Source organism: Neurospora tetraspora, assembly GCF_033439725.1.
Source record: "Neurospora tetraspora strain CBS 560.94 chromosome Unknown B0H65scaffold_3, whole genome shotgun sequence".
Lineage (NCBI taxonomy): Eukaryota > Fungi > Ascomycota > Sordariomycetes > Sordariales > Sordariaceae > Neurospora > Neurospora tetraspora.
The window spans coordinates 3,850,050-3,872,005 of record NW_026944385.1 but is presented as its reverse complement, the minus strand read 5'-3'; the positions used below and the strand labels follow the sequence as shown (position 1 = coordinate 3,872,005).

Here is a 21,956-nt window from a genome sequence, read left to right as displayed (position 1 = left end):
GAACACTAACAAATTTGTAAGAGAAATACTGCGGCACTCGTTAGTGAAGCACACCACTTTTACAATTCCCAGCCTTCAACCCAAGACAAATCTATGTATTTTATGCATCTCGCTATCTTGTCCCCATACGGCCACTTCCATCCATCCATCCATCCCGTCCATCCATCCCAGACCATCTTGTGTCTTTCGGCTGGAACGCCGACGGCAATTTTCATTTGGTGCTCCAATAGAGCCAGCCAGACCTCGCTTGTCAAAAGCCTCCCTCAATATGGGACCGTAACGCCCTTCCTTCATTCATCCACAACACCAAAAAAGCGAAAAGCAAGCAATGATCTGCTTCCCGTCCCGAGGTCCAGGGTCCTTTTAACCTTCACTTTTTGGGAAACTGGTGATGCAAAAACGACAACGGCTACGACGACAACAACACCGGGGAAGTCAACGGCTCCCCTTCCCGGATTTGGGAATAGCGCCATAAACTAAAAAAATATGCGCCCGTTACGGCTCCTGGGAGAGAAACTTGAGACCTTCTGAGATTGAGGTGCTCCACCTCACCTCACCTCCCCCATTGCGGTCAATCAGGAAAATCGAACGTCCATTCAATACACTCACCAAGTGCTAGGGATCCTCCGTCATATTTTACTTGGCAGACTATTCATTATCATTTCGCCGATTCTCGTGTAGCTATTGGAAGTCGCTCGGTCTGGCTTCACGAGCGGCTCATACACAACTTGTGCTCGGGTGCGATTACGATTTGGACTGCGACTGCGACGCTTCGGCGCTTTCGCTCTTCTAGGGGTGTGCGTGCACGCAGGCAAGTCGGTGGCTCGTCCGGTTGAAAAGGAAAAAGTCGAAAGAATCAAAAGGAAACATGATTCCCGCCCGAACCGTTGCCGCGCCTTTCTCCGCCTCCGCCTCCGTCTCCGTCTCCGTTACCACCGTTATCTTCCGAATTGCCTGGTACCTCTCCCTGGTAGCGCTCTTCTACTCGACATGTGTCGCCTCGGCTAGCATCAATGCCGTCCGCCGCGGTGGCGACGGCAACGGCGACGGGGGCGTCTTCCCGGCCGGCGGTACTCGGAGTCTGAACCTGCCTCTCATCATCAACCACCAAGCAGCACCACCAAAAAAGCGAAGCACCACAGAACACGTCATCCTCTGCGACTGCATCTCGGCCAGCGGGATCCGCTCATCGCAAATGGCCTACTACAGCGCCCAAGTCAGCGGGTTACCGACGGGGGGCGTGGGGACCGTGGACACGGCATTCAACACGACGGCGGGGTGGTACAACGACACGACGTCGGCGACGTGGGCGGACACGGGTGTGACCTTTAAGGCGGTGATTGGGTACCACGTCGCTGAGGACGATTACGTGGGCAAGGGCAATAATGGGTATGGCGAGTTTAGTTGTTGGCAGAGAGCGAAGACGGGGTTTGCGTATGATTTGAATGGGGATGGGAATGTGTGTGAGATGTTGATTGATTGTAATAAGGATGCTGCGCCTTGTAAGTCCCGCCGCGTCGATAAGCCTTCTCGTGTGATAAGTTGAAAGTGAAAAAGTGGGAAAAGAGGGTAGCTAACGAGGAAACTATATAGCCACCAACCCGGCTTACGTCCCCCTGGAATCAACCACCACCACACCAACCGACAACAACGGCCAAGCAGCAGGATCTTCATCCATCAGCACCCCAGCCACTTTTTCTTCTTCTTCTTCTTCCTCCAACCCAGGAGGAAACGCTCAGCAACCAGCAGCAGCAGGCAAGAAAGACAAAGCAATCTCCACAGGAGCAGTAATCGGCATCGCCATAGGCATAGTCGGAGCCTTCACCCTCTTAGCCGGCGGAGCAGGTTTTTTCCTTGTCCGACGGCGTCGAATCAGGAAGCGACAGCGAGAACAAGAGCAACGACAACGAAAGGGAGCGAGGACAGAGTCGACCATGACCGAGGCGTACGCTCCCGGTTCGGATTTTGTGAAGAGCGGCGATCCGAACGCCGTACACGAGCTGGATGGAGGTTGGTACCGCCGACATGAGATGGGCGACGATACGGGCCACTACGAGATCGACGGGCAGGTCAGGTGCGAGATGGACGGGGATGGTGGGGAGATTAAGGAGAAGATGGATGATTTGTTTGCTGAGGCGGATGTGAAGGAGGTGATCATGTTGAATGAGAAGGCGGACTCAAAGAAGGTTATGCTTGATGAAAAGAAGGAGAAGAAGGGGTATGTCGTCGGTGTGAGTGAGAAGGAGAAGGAGGTGAGGAGGGATAAGGAGGAGCGGGAGCGAGAATGGCAACAACAACAACAACAACAGCACCATCAAGAACAGAACCAACAGTTGGAGGAACAGAAGAGAAACAGAGACGCCGAAGAGCTACCACCAGTCTCACCAGCGACAACAACATCATGGACGGAAGAAGTAGGGCAAACACCATTTTGCTTGCCGGCCATGATGCCGGAGCTGGAGAAGTTTATGGCGGAGGAATTCAGAGCACACAAGGAAGAAAAGAAGAAGAAGGATGAAACGAATATAAAATTCCGGCTTGAGGAAGAAACACAGAAGTATATGAAGGTCGAGATACTACCAGCAGGAGAAGGAAGTACTCATATGACCCGACCCCATACCCAAAGCTTCCTGACCCAAGTAGATACGCCAAGACCGACCCCACACTATGAAAAATCTCTTAGCTGACCCTTACCCCTTTAATAAGTCGTATATACAATATACGTTCCCAAAGTTCCCCCGTAGAGAAATAACTTCACTCGCTCGCCTAAAGTTCCTCCGTAGAGAAACAACCTCACTCGCTCGTCCAAAGTTTCCCCGTAGAGAAATAACCTTATTCGCATTTTTGATCCTTAATAAACGAAATTTGCGTACGAGTACGAATACCTCAAGTCCGAACGATCTTAATCCGAATACCTCCGTAATTCATCCCTAATTTATCCTTAATTCATCCTTAATTCATCCCTAATTTATCCCTAATTTATCCTACTCAAATTAAAATAAGTATTAATACTATTACTACCGCCGATACCTTAATTATTATTACTAGGCTCGGCTTAGTTAAATAGAATAATAAAGTATTTAATAAATGTTAATTATATTCGAATTACAATAAGTAGCTAGTATAGCGGCCGAATTTAATAAGTTGGAGGATTTAAAAGATATAACCCCTCCTAATATTTTAATATTTATCAACTTCCTAATAAGTATAGTTAATATATTATTAATATATCCTAAATATATTTCTTATTAATCGATAATATAATAATATTATTTATATAAAAGTTGAAATTATAAACCTAATATTTATTTTATTCGATAGTATTAATTAATATTCTAATTTCGTTTAAACGATATATTATATTATAATTATTTTAAAATACTCTAAATTTTCTATTCTTAGCGTAGCCTACGTCGTAAATATTAAGGATTTAACCGAAGCCTAAATTAAGGCCCCGTAGGACGAAGTATATAAAGTAGAGTAGTCCGAAATAAGTTAGCAATATATGTAAGATTAATCCCTAATTAATTTATAATATTATAAATCTAATATTATATAGTAAAGAAAATATTTATTAAGGATACTTCGTCTAATTACCTAAATAATGCTATACTATTATACTATTTATAAATATATTAATATTAAATGTTATAAATATTTAAACCCGCGAATTTAGTAGGCGTACTAATAAGGATCTACTACTATAATTGATAAAGAGGTTATAAACCTTTTATTTAAAATCCGCTTCTGATAAAATAAAGTCTCTTTAATTAAGCGAGTTATTAAGTACGGATTCATCCTTAATTTATCCCTAAATTATCTTTTATATTGCTTTAACCTAATTAAAAATAATTATTTTCTATTAATACTATTTTAATAATTAGTTAAATATAAGCGACTAAGACGCGTTAGGAGATATAGGGTTATAAAGAATCAAAATCATTATATAAATTCGTTTAATATATAAATAAAGTATATTTCTATTTAAAATATATCCTTAATAATTAGCGTTAAATTTAAAACTTATTTTTATTTAAATAATTACCGGTTATAATTGCTATTGGTTAAAGTATTAGAATTTAAAGCCGGGAGAGAAAATACACTTTTTTTACTAACCTTCCTAATAATCTTAATTAATATTAGTTATATGTTAAATTAATTATTAAAGGGTATTTAAGGGACTTTATACCCAAATTATTATATATTAAAATATATGCTAAAACGAATACTATATTAATAAAAAGGATGCGTTGTACTAAATAGATCTTTGTTTAATATATTTAGGATTTATTAAAAGTTCATTATCGATAAATTAGAAACCGATTATATTTAAGGTTATAATATTATTAAAATTCGAAATTATAATATTACTATTAACTTTTATATTTTAATCGATATTCAAACTATCCTATATATTATTATAATTTCCTATAATCAATATACCTACCTACCCCCCCCCCCCCCCCTCTCTTAATAAAACCCTTAAATAGATTATTATTAATTTAATACGGGTATTAGAGAAGGTAAGAAATTTTAATATAATTTAGAGTAAATAAATCCGGAATATATTGTTAATAAATTAGGGATAAATTAAAAATTAATTTACAATTTAGTAATTTTAATCCGTAACCCCTACTTTATTCAATTCCTTAACGAATATAGTACCAATATTATTAACTAAATCTATACGAATTTTAATAATATTAATAAAGTTCAATTAGTAACTAAAAAGTATTACGCTTTTATTTAGCCTTTAGGAACTTCGAACCTTGAAATTATAATATAAGAATATTGATTAAAATACTAAAATTTAAATACTTGTATAAATTTATATATCCGGGATTTATTAGGAATAAATTATTGATTTTTTAATAGTATATTTAAAAGGTCTTTAACGATAGGATTAATTTTATAATTATTTATTTCTTTAAAGAATAGGTAAAATTCTTTTATAAAGGTTTTGTTAGATCCTTCGAATTGGATATAAATTATAAGTATTTTTCTGGTATAGAGAATAAAGAGGTTATTTAAGGCTTCTACTTAGAATAATTAAAACGATATAAATTATTAATTTATCCCGAATTTATTTCCGATAGATTTCTAATTCTGATATTTATCCCTCTTATCTGAATCCTTACTAATACCGATTTGCCGAAGATATATACCCTTACTTTTAAAATAATATTTAAAATCTTTCAAGTTAATTGTAGATATATAATTAAATAGCGGGAATTATTTGGAGAAGGTCTTTATAGTATTATTATAAATTAAGATTTTAAGATAGTTATAGGTATGTTATTTTATTCTAAAATCCTTTTATAATATATTTTTATTAATTCCTTAATTAATCGATATAGGCTTTTCGGTATATATTTTTGAAATGGATCCCTACTCCTATAAGGCTATATATTTCGTTCGCTATATAATATATTTCTATCATTTTTATTTTAAACGTAGTATTAAAAGGTACGTAAAGAATAATCTTTAATTTTACTAATAAATAGAAGGGTTATTTATATATTTAACCCTTAGTAAATATACGTAATTTTACTACTATTTAAAACGTAAATTGAAAATTATTTATAATTATTTTTGGATCTATTTAGGATAGATCCTAAATAGAGCCCTAATTAATTATTCTATAAGTAAATCGCGGGAAGAAGTTCGGAATTAGGTTTAGAATAAAAGTATCCTAACTATTCGCGCTAAATACAACCACGTTTATTCTAATATAAACTAAGAAATATAAGATATACTTCGATTAAATATTAATACGGTCAAAATATTATATTAGTAATCCTACTATTAGAACGATCGGTTTATATTGCTACTTCCTTATATTTACGCGTAAATTATTAATAAAAGTTCATTACCAATATATTTAAAATTCATTACTAATATATTATAATTAATTTATTAGTAGAAATATAAGATTTAATCGCTATTTTGTAGTATACGAATAACCTTGGACAAAATATAATATTAAATTTGGGTATCAAACCAATTTATTAATAAATTAATGAAATTATAATATAACGAGGGTAAATAGTAAATTAATAATAAATTAATAATATATCCGATATATTAATAGTTAATTTAATATAAATAAACGGAAGAGGGATAGTACGTTTATAACGGAAAAGGTAATTAAGAAGGTACTAATTTTCTTTAATTTAATAACCCCTCCTCGTCCTTTAATTCTTCCTTCTATTTCTACTTTATAAAATATAATAAAATTAATATTTAATAATTCTCCGGTTATATTATTATCCTATGCCTTTAGTAATTATTAACCTCTTAGAAAGGCTATATTTTCTAATATTATTACTTTAAAATTAATTTTAAATATATTTTGGACAAATTCGTAAAACGCCCTTAGAATTTTAATGTATATATTAGACGTTAATTATTCTAAACGTTTACCCCGTAGTTATAAATATCGGCCTAAAGGGTAAGAGAAGTATAGGCCGAGGAAAGAGATAGAGAATTAGTGCGCGCCTTCGAATTCGAAAATACCTGTACGAAGCAAATAAAAATGGAAACTATAAATACTAAAGTATAAAAAGAAATTATTAATATATATAAAGAAACGGCTAACGTAAAAACTATAAATACTAAAGTATAAAAAAAAGCCGCCCAAATATAAATAAAATTATTTAAATTAATAAAGGGGGGTAAATTTTAAAAGTAGAAAGTATTTATCTCAATTATTAATGCGATTTGTATACCCCCCTACAAATAATTTACTTTGGTTAAATAATATACTATATAAAATTATAGGTTTATATAAGAACTTAAAGCAATAATAAATAATACTAATTATACGTTTATAAGGTTACCACCGTAGAACCTTCCTTATACGCAGCTAATCCCGCCCTTATATAATTGGAGATATAGAAAAATATTTATAATAATTAATAAATATAAATAATGAATAAATATAAAAAGAATATGAATATATTTAATAAATTCTTTAAATACCTTATATAAATTTCTAATATAAATATATCATTTTTCTATAAGGCAAATCTAAGCTAGCCTATATAAAACCCTCCCTATATACGGTTAATCCCGCCCTTATATAACCGGGGATATTATAATAATTATAATTAACGAATACTTATTATTCATAATATTATAATAATTAATAAATGTAAAAGATAGATAAATATAAGGAAAATAAAAAGCCTTTATTAAATCCCTAAAACGCCCTACGTAAATTATTAATTATAATATATTCTTTCTCTATAGGGAAATCCAATTTAATTAATATCCTAAAGTATTTACTTTCGAAATAAATTTATATACGTAAGGTATAAAAAGCCCCCCCCCCCCAGTTATTCCTTCCTATTCTTTTTCTTCTTCCTTCTTACAATTCGCGCCTACCCTTTAAATTGCCTATAAAGAAATAATTTATTAGAAATCGCTAATTAATACCCTATCTTACTATATAAGTAGATTTACGATTATAAATTAAATAGGGCTTATATATATAAAGTATAAAACCTTCCCCCGGTCGTTCTTTCTTATCCTTCTTCTTCCTTCTTATAATTCGCGCCTTCCCTTTAAATTCCCCTATAAAAATAATTTATTAGAAATCGTTAATTAATACCTTATCTTACTATATAAGTACATTAATAATTATAGTTAAATAATAAGGTTTCTACGCGGAGAAATAATATAATTATAAGTAATTCTAATTCGGATATCGATCGGAGCGGCTAGGCGGATTAGGTCCGGTCTAAACGAATTAATATAATTAAAATTTTTAACCTAATACCTAACCTAACCTTCTTCGACGGGACCGACTTCGCTATACTATTTTACTTATATTACTTTAAATTATTTTAATGTTGTTTAAATAAGAATAGTAAAACGAAGAAATATATTAATAATAATTACGAAAATATAATAATTGTTAAAAAGTACCCACTCTATACTAAATATTATAACGTTAAGAATATCGAATAATAAATTAAATTTATTAGTAAAAACCCTAAATATTACGAAGGAAATAACATATATGAAATCGTCCTTATTAAACTTACGTTTATTAATAAAAAATTCTGACGAGAGGAATTACTATTATTTGTAAAGTCTATATTGCCTAAATAGATTATTACTTTTAAATTAAAGGCAAAAGCTCTTTACAAAATTAAAATTATCGTTAGTATTTTAGAATATACTAATATACGTACCTTTTAGGAGTATACCGAATACGAATATACGTACCTTTCGTATTAAAACTTTATTCGCACTTTCCCTATAGAGAAATAATATTTTCTTTTTTATATTAATTTACTAAATTATTTCTAATAGTAATAATTTGTAGTCCTTTTATTTATTTAAAAATATTATATAATATCGGCGAAAATATTTAAACGGGTGCTACGTTCGATAATTAGATAAATATATTAAAATAATTTTCTATATATTTTATAAACTCTTAATATAGATATATCCTAATGGTAATAATTTACTAAGATAATTCAATGTATATCCTATATACTATTTGTATTAACAATTTAAAGAGTTTAATTAAATAGTAATAATTACTGGCATATAACTGAAAGATTTATATAACGGTTACGTTTTAGGCTATATATTTTACTTATTTTAAAACGTTTCGGACTGGCGTTAATTAATTTAGCGACTTCCGCTTTAAATAATTTAAAAACTTTAATAAGAAGTACTATTAAGGTAGCTTCTATGCTAATAATTGGGTATATATAATAATATATTTTATTTATATTATTAGTTATCGTTCTAATAAAAATTATTATTTTATAGGTCGCGACGGTATTTAGTTTAAGGATGCCGTATTATATTCTATTATTACCCTTAACGACCGTCCTAGTATTATAAGTTGTAAAGGATATAAAGTGTTTATAAATAATAATTCATTTTTAGAAGCGCGGAGGACTTTTAAGGCCGTAGACGATTTCTTTAACGTTGATAAATTACGAATGTTAATCAAAAACCCTACCCGCTTGGAAAATTCTATATAGAACCTAGCTATTTTCTAATAATTAAGTAGGATTTTCCTAGAATTTTCGAAGTAGAAGAAATTTACTAAGAACTAGCGGGATTGGTTAAATTAGTAAAATGTGTAGTAACTGTCTACCCTACGATTTAAAATATTAATTCCAATTTTGGAATTAGTAATTAAAATCTTAAACGGATAGCCTATAATACTTATTTAAAATAGCTCCGGTTATATTTACTAGTTTATTATATTAATTGAAGGTAATAAATTATTTTATATAGATTAAATTTATATTATTTTCTTTTATAATAGAGATTTAGAGTATTATATATAATACGACGAGAATAGCGAGGTTTATAAAAAGTTTTTATAATATTTAAAAGAGAGTACGTTTATCGATTAAGAGTAGTTAGGGTATGTAATTGAAGTTTATAATAAAGATAGGGTTGAGTAGGATCGATAATTTAGAGAATAATAGAAGCGCGATTTTATTGTAATTTAATTATAAAAGCGTAATTATTTATTAGAAAAGTAATATTATAATTGAAATAACGATTTAATATATAATACGATAAATAAGTAGGGTCATTCTATTGATAGGAATTAAATATACTTACCCGAAGCGGGTAGATCTATAGATTTCGCTATCTTTAAAGGCTAATTTAATTAGGCAGATTAGGATTTAGGCAGTGAAACCTGATTTCTATTACCTTATTAATTTATTAGTAAATTTATTCAATATTTATTCCTATTTCTGCTTCTTTAGATTTTCCCTATAGAAAAATAATTTAAAACTGTTATATACTATTCACTCTTATTCCTGCCTCTTTAAATTTTCCCTATAAAAATAATTTAAAGTTATTATATATTAACTTTATAGTTTAAACATATATATTATTCGCCAGCTTAAATAAAGCCCTTTAAATGTTACTATATTAATTAACGATATTAGTACTGGAAAAAATAATTATATATGTAATGGTAATCCGTATATATACGGATAAAATTTAAAAAGAATATAATAAAGGGGTTACTACTCTAGTATACTTATTACTAATTCTTATACTAATTTCGTTCATCGCCTAAATATTTTACAAATATATTATAATATTTAATAATATATTTCTTTTTAAATACCTTTATAATTATAGGGTAATAATAAATATAAGAGATCCGCGGGTATAATTGATATTTATTTAAATAAAATTCGACGAATTAATATAAAATACGGTTATTAGCTGTAATAATATAAATACAATACGTATTATTATTTTAACGGCGGTCTTTATTTATTATTACTACTAAATTATTAAATATTTATAGAAAAATGGTAGAAAACTGCCAGATTCGTACAAAATTACGTGGTGTAATATACGCTAATACGCTTATTAAATCCGGTAAAATTATTAAAAAGACTATAATTAAAAAAGTTGGTACTAAGAAGGGTATTATTAAGAAGGGTTCTATAAAAAGTATTGTAAAGAAAGGTTTTTTTAATACCGTTATTTAACCTAGCTTCCCAAAAGATGGAAATATCGACGAAGAATTATTAGAAGCGTATTTAGCCGAATAGGAAATTAAGGATATAAACGAATAAATTTCCTTATAGAAAAATAACATAATGTTTAAAATTATTTTAAATTAATATATGTAAAGACTTTACTTCGAACGTTAGGATTAAAGAGTAAATCTAATTCCGCTACGAATTACGGATAATTGTAATAGAAAATATTCAATTTTACCGAATTATTTATAATAAAATATAATTCTTACAAAATTGAGATTTCGCTATATAGTAGTAGATCCAATTTGTACCTAAGTATATTATTATTTTTATTTCGGCAATTCCTTTATTAAACTGTATTACTAATTTAAACCTATTCGCCAAAATAATTTAAAATAACGTTACTATCCCTATTATAATCCCCAATATTATCGAAAAATAGGCTCTTATATAATTAAACGGCTTTAATTATACCCTTAATACTCCCGGCTTCTAATTCTATAAAAATACTTTATTATATACGTTTATATTTCTTAAAAAGATTGAAAAGGATTGGGGGTTTAAATAGTAGGCCCTCTCAAACGGAGCTTAGGCTTTCGTTACAAATATTAGCGCTATAGTATTTATAAATATAATTAACGTTATATCCGGCTATAAATATATATAATTATCCTATAGAATAATTATTATAGTTATATTATTAAACGGCTTTATAACTTACCCTTCGGTAATTATCCCGCTAATAATTATTAAGCGCGTAGGATTCGAATATTAATACTTCGTTAATATAATTTCGATTTTAACTGATAGAATACTAAAGTAAATTTATACCGACATAATTACTATTGACGGCGATAGCAATAGTAAAGAAGTAAGCTTAAAGGGATTAATAATAACGTATATTTACGCTCTATAATACTTCGCTTAAAATTATTATATTTAATAATTCTTTAAAGCCTATAATAATATTATAAATATTCCAGCGATATGAATATAAAGTTTCCTAGATTATAATTTAGGGTTCCCTGCGAATAATAATACTATTAATAACGACGACGATGAAATTGCTACGAAATTTAGTATATAAATTATCGAAACGCTTATTAAATACAATTTCGATAGCGGCCTAAAATATACCTTCTTATAATTTAATTAGGACCCTAATAATTAGCCCGCCGTCGAATTAGAGCGAATAATAATTTCAATTATAAAAAATCGCCCCTCTAAATTTAATTATCAAATAATATCTTCAATAGAAATTATAATAAAAGTATATCCTTATTATAATTAACTCCTCTTAAATATAAATGTAAATAATATTTCTGGGAAATTTTATTATAATATTATTATTGGTCTTATATATGCTAACTAACTATATAGTCCACCTAGTGGGTATACGGTGCTGCTTCCGTTCTTAGTCGGTGGGAAAAACCGTGCCATAGCCGGCTGAAAACCCTCCGCTATTCAATCGTAACGGCGCAGTATTAGCACCGTACCTTCACTATTTATCTTCTACTTAATATAACTTTACTATTATTTTCAAGGCATGATCTTTAATTCTAGTACATAGTCCCTCCAACCTTACCCCCGTCTTATTTCCCTTCCGTTCTTTCCGCTAAATTTAATTAATTATTAATTATATCGTCATTCTTCCCCCTCATTCTACTTTACCCTTTTATTTTATTTTTTATAATAAGTATATTATAGCGACTTACCCTCCAATTAATAAAGTAATTCCTCCTTCACTCTTTCCTTTCCTTCTTCTTTTTCCTTCTTATATTCCTTATCCTACTTACTTACTAATTTACTGCTTCTATCCTATTATTACGCTATTTATATTTCCTTTTCAGCTCCGACTTAGCGCTATTATAGTTCTTTTTAATAAAGTTCAAGCTAAGGCCCTAAATAAGTTTAATAAGCCCGATAATAAGCTGGTAAAAGTTTTTAAAGATTTTAAGGACTTTAAAACTACTATTCTTACTACTATATTTTTTAGTACTCCCCGTTACATATTTAAGAAAATTATTAAGGCCCTTCGCTAGTAATACTAAATAAATAGAAAGTAAAGGAGTAGGAGAAGAGTATTACTTCTACGGCTTATTATTGGGTCCCTAATAACGACGTCTAATATATTTTATGTATTTACGGTTTATGTTATATAGTCCCCTACGTCTGTCACGGTGCTGGCAGACCACTACACTAACCAGCCCGTGTCCCCACAAAAGGGTACAAGTAACCGAAGCTGGCAATTCGGTCGCTCAAGTGGTCTTATATAGTTGTAATGACAGATGCATCCCACAAATGCCATCACAACGTCGCTCCTTTTTATAAGCGCTTTTATAGCGGCTTTAATAATGTTTATTATTTTTCGGATTTTTATAAGCCTTTCCCTTATTCTTTTTTATCATTATAATTAATCTTTAAATTAATTAAAATTAGAGACTTTTATTATAAATATAAATTAAGTAAAAAGCTTAAGAAATATTCAAAGGGGCGTTATTTCGAACTTGGCCGTAACTTTATCTAAGTTATTAAAATTTTTATAATACCGACTTCGATTTTAAATCTTCTAAGTATTAAATCCTTATTTACAATTTATAAATTATTTTTACTATTTAAGATATAATTACTACCTTCTAAAATAATAATAATAAATTTAATAATAATAGTAATATTCTTATTGTAATCTTATTTTCCGACGTTTACTCCTCTCTTAAAAAGAAGAAGATAAATAATAGTAGCGCTGCCCCAGGTAACATTTCGGACTTTATTATTATTTATTATAATATTATTTTATTACGTATTTCCGCTAATAAGGTTAATAAGGCCCTTTAGGCCGTTTTTAATAAAATTATTAATTTTACTTCGGTTGTTAAGAACCGTATCGACGACGTAGTAAATCGCGTTAGTATTATTAAAGAAGGTATTATTACTATTCGCTATATTATAGTTAATTTCGAAGATTTTTCTAACTATATAAATACTCTATATAATTTCCATTTCGATTTCTTTGCTAATTTTTAATTAAATTACTAATATCGAAGTTATTGTTTACGTTATTTATTTTAAAGTCTTTAAATCATTATTTAATAATTATATTTTCGGTCCTACCCTAGTTACCGAAGGTAGGTATATTAGGAGCAAGGCTTTATTAAAGTAGATTAATTTCGATAACGACGTTATTAAAGATGATAATATTAAAGAAGAAATTAATTATAAATTTAAAAGTAATTACAAGAACGACCCTAACCCCAAATTAGATCTTTATAACGTTTAAGACGGCCCCGTCCTTAAATAATTAGTTAATAACGTTCGCTCCCTTTACGTCGGTAATTTAATTTCGTCTTTTTATAATATTCTTTAATTATATTTATCATTTAATTTTTAATAATCAGAATTAATTTTAACTAGTAATTTGTTAGCGTTTTCTTAGTATTATATTAGCGCCTTCGTTAAACCTTTTCGTATCCAGGTAATTAATTTAAAAGTATTATAAATATATTCCCGCGCCCTAAAATTAAAGATTAATTTAAACTCCCTAATAGTTCTTCTACTTCTCTTACTTATTTTATCTTTACCACTAATTTGTACTCCTATAATCGACTTAAGCGTAAGGCCTAATAAAAAATCCGCTTCATTCCTTCTATAATCTTAAATTCGTTATAAAATTATTCGATATTTTATAGCTAAATTAAGTCTCCTTATAATTATATATCTTCTGTTTCCCTATATTTTAATATAATATATTTGAATATTTCTTTAGTTAGCCCGTATTAGTAATAGGGAGTTATTACCTCCGGTACCCTTCTTTCGAATAGGAATGTTCGTAGGCCTATTTTACCCGTCCTAACTTATATTAGGAGCGAGCTTATAGTTTTCGAAAGGTAGTGCGGTAATAGTTTTTTATTCATATTAGATTAAATATAGCATTATAATATAGTTTTATCGAACTACGTACGCGCTTTTGCAGTATTTAGTTTTCTCTTTTTCCTTATTATTTCGGCCACTTTAATATGCTACCTCGTAACTTACTCCCTCCGAGTTGCCTTCTCTAACTACTTTTCTTTCTTACCCGGCGTAGGTTCTTTCGCCTTTCCCTACGGTATTGAGATATCTTCGTCCGAGGCATATTTCTTAGCCTATTTAATTTTTGCCCGGCCGCTAACCGGGGGTGGCTATAATTATTTGCCTCCCTTTCCGCCTCGTAGCTCCCCCGCTACCCAGGCTAGCGTCCCCCTAACGAAGGCCGCTGCCGGTGAGCGGGTGAGCCGGTCTTCAAACGCTCTAACCCTCTTATTAAGGTAGAAGTTAAGAGGTGGGCAGAAGGTTTCCGTCTTAATACTGAACGTAGACGCTGCCTTGTAGGCTCCAGAGACTACCCTAAAGCAGTTGGTCTGGGTCGTTGCAAGGGCCTTCGCGAGATCGCGTAGTTCCCCAAGCGGCTATTATAATATTAAACCAATATTTTAGAAAAAGTCTAACTGTACGGTCATTATTATCTATTCGTACGGTGGCCCACTTTTTTTTCCTTATATATATCTCTAACCCTGTCATCTCCTAGATATCAAATGTATTCTTTTATAAATTTCGCCTAGAAATTTAGGTATTTTAATGTTTTAGGCATTTATTTAGATTGTTATGCCCTACCTAGATATATACCCCTAGATGGGTTATTTTACAGGGTATTTTATAGGGCATTTATAGGAGAGTTAGCGGTACGGTCGTATATTTCATTTAATTGTACTCAATTAATTATATATACTTAATTAACTAATCGTATTTAATTTATATTTGTAACGGGGATAGCACGGTTAATATAGGTGCTGGTTGTATAGTTTAATTGAGGTTCTATAAAGAAGGAAAGTTCTGTCTGAGAGGCGGCTCCATTGGAGATGCGAGGTTTTAATAGGGGCTATATAGATATAGCCATGGTACCTTATAATAGCTCTAGTCGATAATTAGAGTGTTATAGCCCAGGCTTTAGCCCTATAATATTATTCCCCTCTTCCCTCTTCTTACTTCTCTATACGTTCGCTCGTTTTATTTCGACCAACGAAGGTAGTAAGTAATAAGTAGTAGCATACGTATATATATACCTTTAGAATTATATATAAAAACCCTTCCCCCGACTTTCTTTCCCTCTCTTTCTCCTTTCTACTTTTTTTTAGCCGTCGTTTAAATTTATAAAGTAAATATTACTATCCTTTAATTAATTCTTCATTTACCCTTCCTAATTAAACTAGATATTCTATTTAATTTTATCCGAACCGTCCTTATTTCCGTCTTAGCCATTTAAGAGCGAAGCTTCATCTTCGCCGTTATTATACGGTTTTTAGTCCCCTTCCTAGGAGGCCGCCGCCTATTGCGGGCGTATTGAAAACCTTATTATTACCTTTAAGAATCTTAAATTTATCAAATTTGAATATTTATTAGTAAGTCCTCCCTATTACTCCTATTTTAAGAAATCGTTATCAATTTTATTTATTTTTTAAGTACATTATAACCTTTCTGAGGTCTTGTATATTTTATATTTGAATGTCCCGTACGAGTACTATATTAAGCCCGGAAATTAGGTGTATATAACCTATTATAATAACGGTAAACGGTATAATTAGGCTTCGTTTTTAATTTAGAAATTTGTTACAATTTAAGAGGCGGCGACTTTTAGTAAGGAAAAGACGAAGGCCTTTAGATATATCCGTAGAATTATAATTATTTAATATTATATTAAGGAAATTATATAAAGATAATACTATTTCTTCGTAAATCTCTTTTATTTTATTTATTTTAGTAAAAATAAATTTCGGTTAATTAAGATTTTTAAATAGAAATATAGCTATTTCCTTTCAGTTTTTAGCAACGCTACCGCCGCTCCCCTGACTTTTACCGCTCCTATTACCTTAACCGTTCCCCTAATCCCTGCTTTCCCTTTTAGGGAATTTATTATAATAAAGTTAATAGCCCGCTTCGAATGGTTCGAAAAGCGGTTAAAGGCTATAGAGATTAGGAGTAACCGGAAGTATAAAATATTAAAGAAAAATTAGAAAAATTTAGAATCGATATTTATTACCCTCTTTTTTTCTTCCTTTACTACCGTTTTTATTACTTCGTATATTCTATACTAAAATATTCGATTAATCTATTATTAATGTCGTTCAAGTTATATTTCGCTTCGAATCAGTTTAAGGCCACTATATTAGCGAATTCTTTTAGTGGCTCCTAAGATTATTATAGCTAATTAATTTAACGAATTAAAATTATTTTACGACTTTTTTTTAATTATATAGTAGAGGATTTTATTTATTTATAAGGTATTCTTTTTTCTTATTTACTATAATAATTAACAATTAAAAGTCGGTAATAATTTAATCCGGTAAAGGGTTATTACAAATCCTCTTAAATAAGTCTATATAAAATTTATTAAAAACCTTTGAAGAGAGGTTAGAGAATTCTACTACGAAAGGGTTAAAAACTTTAAATACTATATATTTTATATAAATCTAATTAAAATTCTTCTTAGGGCGTATTATAATAAAGTTTTTGAAATTTAATTAAATTTTATCCTCTATTTTGAAAATATTAATTAGTTACTTCTTATAATTAGCGAAATACTTTTACTCTTATATAGAAATTACTAAAATTATTTAATATAGATCCATAATTTATTATAGTATTATAACGAAGTCTTCAATTTTTATTTATGGGTTCTTAAAACTTATTTTTATTAGGGGAGTTATTAGGGTTATTAAGGATTGCGGATAATAATTATAAGTAATAAAGAATAGAAATATATTAATAGAGGTGCTAATTCGGCTATTAATCGCTACTTATACTATTAGGTATTACCAATCCTAATCGTTTTAGGCGTAATTAACAAAATTTTTTAAAAATGCTTATATTTCTTAGTTTATTTTTTCGGGGTTACCGTCGGTTTAGGGGTAAAAATAGTATTTAAAAGTTGATTGATACTTAGTAAATTATAGAAATATTTCTAAAATCGGTTGGTTTAATTAGTACCTTTATTACTAACGATAGATTACGGCTACTTATAATATTATACGAAATATTTAAAGAAAGTTTCTACTATTATTTTTACTTCTATAGAGGGTATTAGTTTTAGAATTACCGATTTACTAAGCCTATTTTTAATAACGAGGAGGTTAATATAGTTTCCTATAGGGGGGAGATTAGTAATGAAATTTATTTGGATATTTCTAAAAAATTTAATTTAAAATAGGAAAAGGCTTTAATAACTTTTTTTATATTTTTCCTAATATTTTACTTTACTATAAATATCGTAATTAATTGAGAACCGACGGATGTAATTACCTACTAATAATTAATAAAAGTCTTTATTAATAGCGTAAATAGTACTTTTTTTCCCAGGGTGTTTAAGAGCCTTCGAATTACATACTTCTTGAATAATATAGGTGCGGAGAACGTTCTTTTTAGCGTTTTTTTAGGGATATATATAAAGTTGTAATTTTAGTAATGGCGGAAGCTCTTAGAATTTAGATACGGCCTTTATAATATAATTTACCGAATCCGTCGATAGTATATTCGCCGAATTGAATTTTTAGGCCTTACGTAGAAATTAGGAGGGTTTTATTTATATTAATAATAACTTAGCGGATAATTTAGTAGATTTCGTCTTTTTAGGAGACTTTTTTAAAGAATTGCTATAAATCCGGATTTTAAATATTTTTACGCCCTCTCTTATTATAATAAAAGAAGCGACTATATAAATATAATTTTTAAGAGCGGATTATAGAATTAGTTATATTTTTTTTAGTTTTTGCGTTTTCTTCATTAAGGCGGTCCTAGTCCCGACGGGATAGAATATCAAGAATTACAATAAATTTCCTTGGGTGGTAGAGGATTTCGAAATTAAATTGTAAGAGAAATTCGGTTTATTATATTTATTATTTAGAAAGTTTCTACCTTTCTATAAAGTATTTAAAATTATAATAATTAGTAATAATAATGAACTTTTTATAACTTTTGAATTCTATAGACTATTTCTCTATATATTTAATAATTACAAATATTTCTTTATTATAGATGGGGTAATTACGTTTAGCGGGGGTAAACTTTTGGGAATAATAAATAATTATTATTTTTTATTTATTACTTTCTTAGGTGAGGATATTACCGAGATTATACCCGTTGTAATTTATTTTTTAAAAAGTAAATGAATTAGGATTTTATTAAATAAAAATAGGAGCTTTAATAAATAATTCCTTAAATTCTTTGAAAATTATATTATATTATTCAATTTATTTAAAGGGGACCTCCTTACTTATAAAGGTTATTAGTAGTCCTATAATTAAGGAAAAGCTTTCAATAAATATCCGGTAATAATTAGTAAATTTAAAGAAGTTTCGTACCCTTTTTTGAAACGTAGGTACTTTCTATTCGATAATCGCTTTAATGTTTTTTAGGTCTATTTAAATATTAATATTTGTAATGATAATAAAATTTAAATATTTAGTATTCTTTATTACGAATTTATATTTCTTAGTGTTTAAATAGAATTTAGCGATAGTTATATATTCAATAATTTTACGTGCTTTAATTAAATAATTTACTTTAGAGCTTAAGAAGAAAATTTATATATTGTTTATATATATTAAAGTAAAATTATTAAGGTAATTCCTTAGAATATTATTAATATACTGTTAAGATATTACTAGTATTCTTAATAATTTAAAAAGTATATTTAATTATTTAAATAATCTATATTGAATTCGAAATACCGTCTTCTCTTTCTTTCCTTCGGCTATATAGATTTTATAGAACGTTTATACAATATCTATTTTAATAAACTATTTCGCTTTAACGATAATTTTAAACGTCTTTTTAATTAAGGGCAATAGGTACTGGTTTGCTTTAGTAATAGTATTAAAAGCTTTATAATTGTAATAAAACCAAAAATTTCTTTTTCATTTCCTAATAAAGAGAATTAGCATAATAGTAATTAAATTATTAGTACAGATAAAACCTTTATTAAGAAGATTTCTAAAGGTTTTTTTTAATATTAAGAGCTTTTTTTATAATATATTATAAAGGTAATTGTAAGGAAGAGGCGGCTCCTTGCTATTTTTATCTTTTTTAAACTCGATTTTATAGTTAATATTTAGGGGGTTAGGATTAACCTTATTAGCCTCCTCTTACTTTTAAACGAATAGGTAATTATATATTTCTATAAGGATTATCTTTCGTAATTCCTTATTTATTATACTGATTTTGGGTTTAAGGGCCTTTTCAATTTTTCGTAAACATATTACGAATATTATTAATTCTACAATTTACCGGCCGCTCTTCTTTTTAATCTTATTTATTGTAGCTACGAATATAATTATTAAATAGTATATTGCTTCTTTAAACTCCTTAGCCTTTAGGGAGAAACTTTTTAGGGAATATCCTAAGTACGGGATTTAATAACCAGCTATTCCGTATTAGAATTTATATTTATAAAGGATAGAGTAGGCTTTTATAGTAATTAATTATAATTTCCTTAGAATAATAAAGAATTTTAATTTAGAGACTACGTAAATATAAATAATAGATATATATTTATAAATATTTGTTTTAAAATAAATAATCCCCTTAATTTCCGCCCTTTCTATTTCTATTGAGGCTCTTCGTACTTATTTTTTAAGTATAGGTATAATAGGAATCTTTAGTTTTTTAATAATATTTTTATTAATTACAATATAATATTAATAACCTTTATTAACGACGGTATAGAAACGATTTTTATTATTAATAGCGATAGGTATTTTAGTAACATTTATTTCTATAGGTCTTAGGAAGCTCTTAGTTCCCGCTTCCTTATTTAGTATTCTAGAATATTCTTTCATTCGACTTTATAAGGGAATTATTTTTTTCCGATATTTAAAGGAAGAATATTTTTTATTATTTTTTAATACAGGTTTTACTTTAAACTTAATTATAGTAGATTTAATGCCTATATGGGGATATTATATTAGTTAATATATATAGTTGCCGATTATATGCCTGTTAGTTCTGTAATAGAGATAGAAATTTAAAGTACAACGTTTATTTTTTTCATTTTAGGAGACCTATTTAGTACGCTTAACATCCTTATTATTAGGGTTTTAATATAGTTTATCATAATATTATTATTTATATTTTTAGGGTATTTAAAGGTAGGAGTAGGGTTGTGCTAGGAAAGGGAATTCTAGCGATAATTATTATATCCTTTATTATTGCCCCCAATATTATAGAAAGTTTTATTAGCTTTAAATTTTTGTATAATATTTTTTAATTATTCGATGTAGAAGTTATAGGTTTCAGGTATATAGATTGTAATTAATTAATTATAGATAGTATTAAATATAGAGGTTTTTAATTAGGCTAATTTAGAATTATTTTCCTAAATAAGGCTTTTAATTTTCGTAAAGTTCTCTTCGAATGTAGGGAATGAGTCCGATAAGGATTTGTTCTTTCTCTATTATATAATATATAAGCGGGTTAAGGCTAGTCTTTTTTCGTTTTTATTATTAAAGACTAATTTGAAGTAGTTAAAGAAATCTTCGGGTTTATAAGTATTATTAATACTATTATAGCGTTAGAAGGCTTTTACTTTAACTATTTTATTGGCTAGGAAGGTATTTAATAGTATTAGCTAACCCGATTTGTTATTAGTAATAGTTCCCGCTGACCTTTTTTCTTCGTATATAAGGCGTAATCGGGTAATGTAGAGATTAAATATAGAGGGGGTTCTATCCTATTTTAATTAGCGGATATTCTTACGTTTAGAATTACAGTAGGGAGCGGCTTTTTATATAGTACCAATTATAACGTTCGGGGTAATAATAATTATTGCGGTGGTTATATTAATATTAAAGGAGTTTTATTAATTTTAAATAATAGGCTATATATTGAGCGTTGTTTTTATTATTTAGGCGAATACATCGCTAGTAAATAATATCTTAGCGAAGTTTTTCTTCTTTCGTACGAGGTGTACGGTTTCTCTCTTCGTAATTTCTTTTTATTTTACAACTATAGCGGCTATAGCGGTAGAAAATTCTATAGGAATTCTAATTACGGCTATTTAAATAGGTAGGCCCTACTACTACTATTATAGCGGCTACTTATCCTATTCTATTAGGTCCATTATAATAGAATTTAATATAATAGGGATAGTACAGTTAATATAAGTATTAATTATGTAATTTAATTGAAGTTCTATAAAGAATGAAAATTCTATTTAAGAAGCGGCTCTACCAGAGATGCGAGGTTTTAATAGGGGCTATACAGATATAGCCACGGCGCCTCATAATAGCTCTAATCGATAACCAGAGCGCTACAGCCTGGGCTTTAGCCCCATGACAATATTAATCTATATATTAATAATTTATTTGATATTTATTGTATAATCAATTAGTTTGATTGCTAGCGAGTCCCTAAAACCTTATTTACTAGCCTTATATATTAGCG

At 29.3% G+C, this 21,956-nt stretch overlaps 1 protein-coding gene across 1 annotated transcript; it reads left to right on the top strand.

Moving 5' to 3' along the window:
- Positions 1-674: 674 nt before the first annotated feature.
- B0H65DRAFT_171104 (uncharacterized protein) lies at positions 675-2,744 on the top strand. The gene is made up of 2 exons (XM_062821379.1): positions 675-1,502; positions 1,594-2,744. Exons 1-2 carry the CDS (start codon positions 869-871, stop codon positions 2,685-2,687), a joined length of 1,728 nt encoding a protein of 575 aa, XP_062683368.1. The 5' UTR covers positions 675-868; the 3' UTR covers positions 2,688-2,744.
- Positions 2,745-21,956: the final 19,212 nt, after the last annotated feature.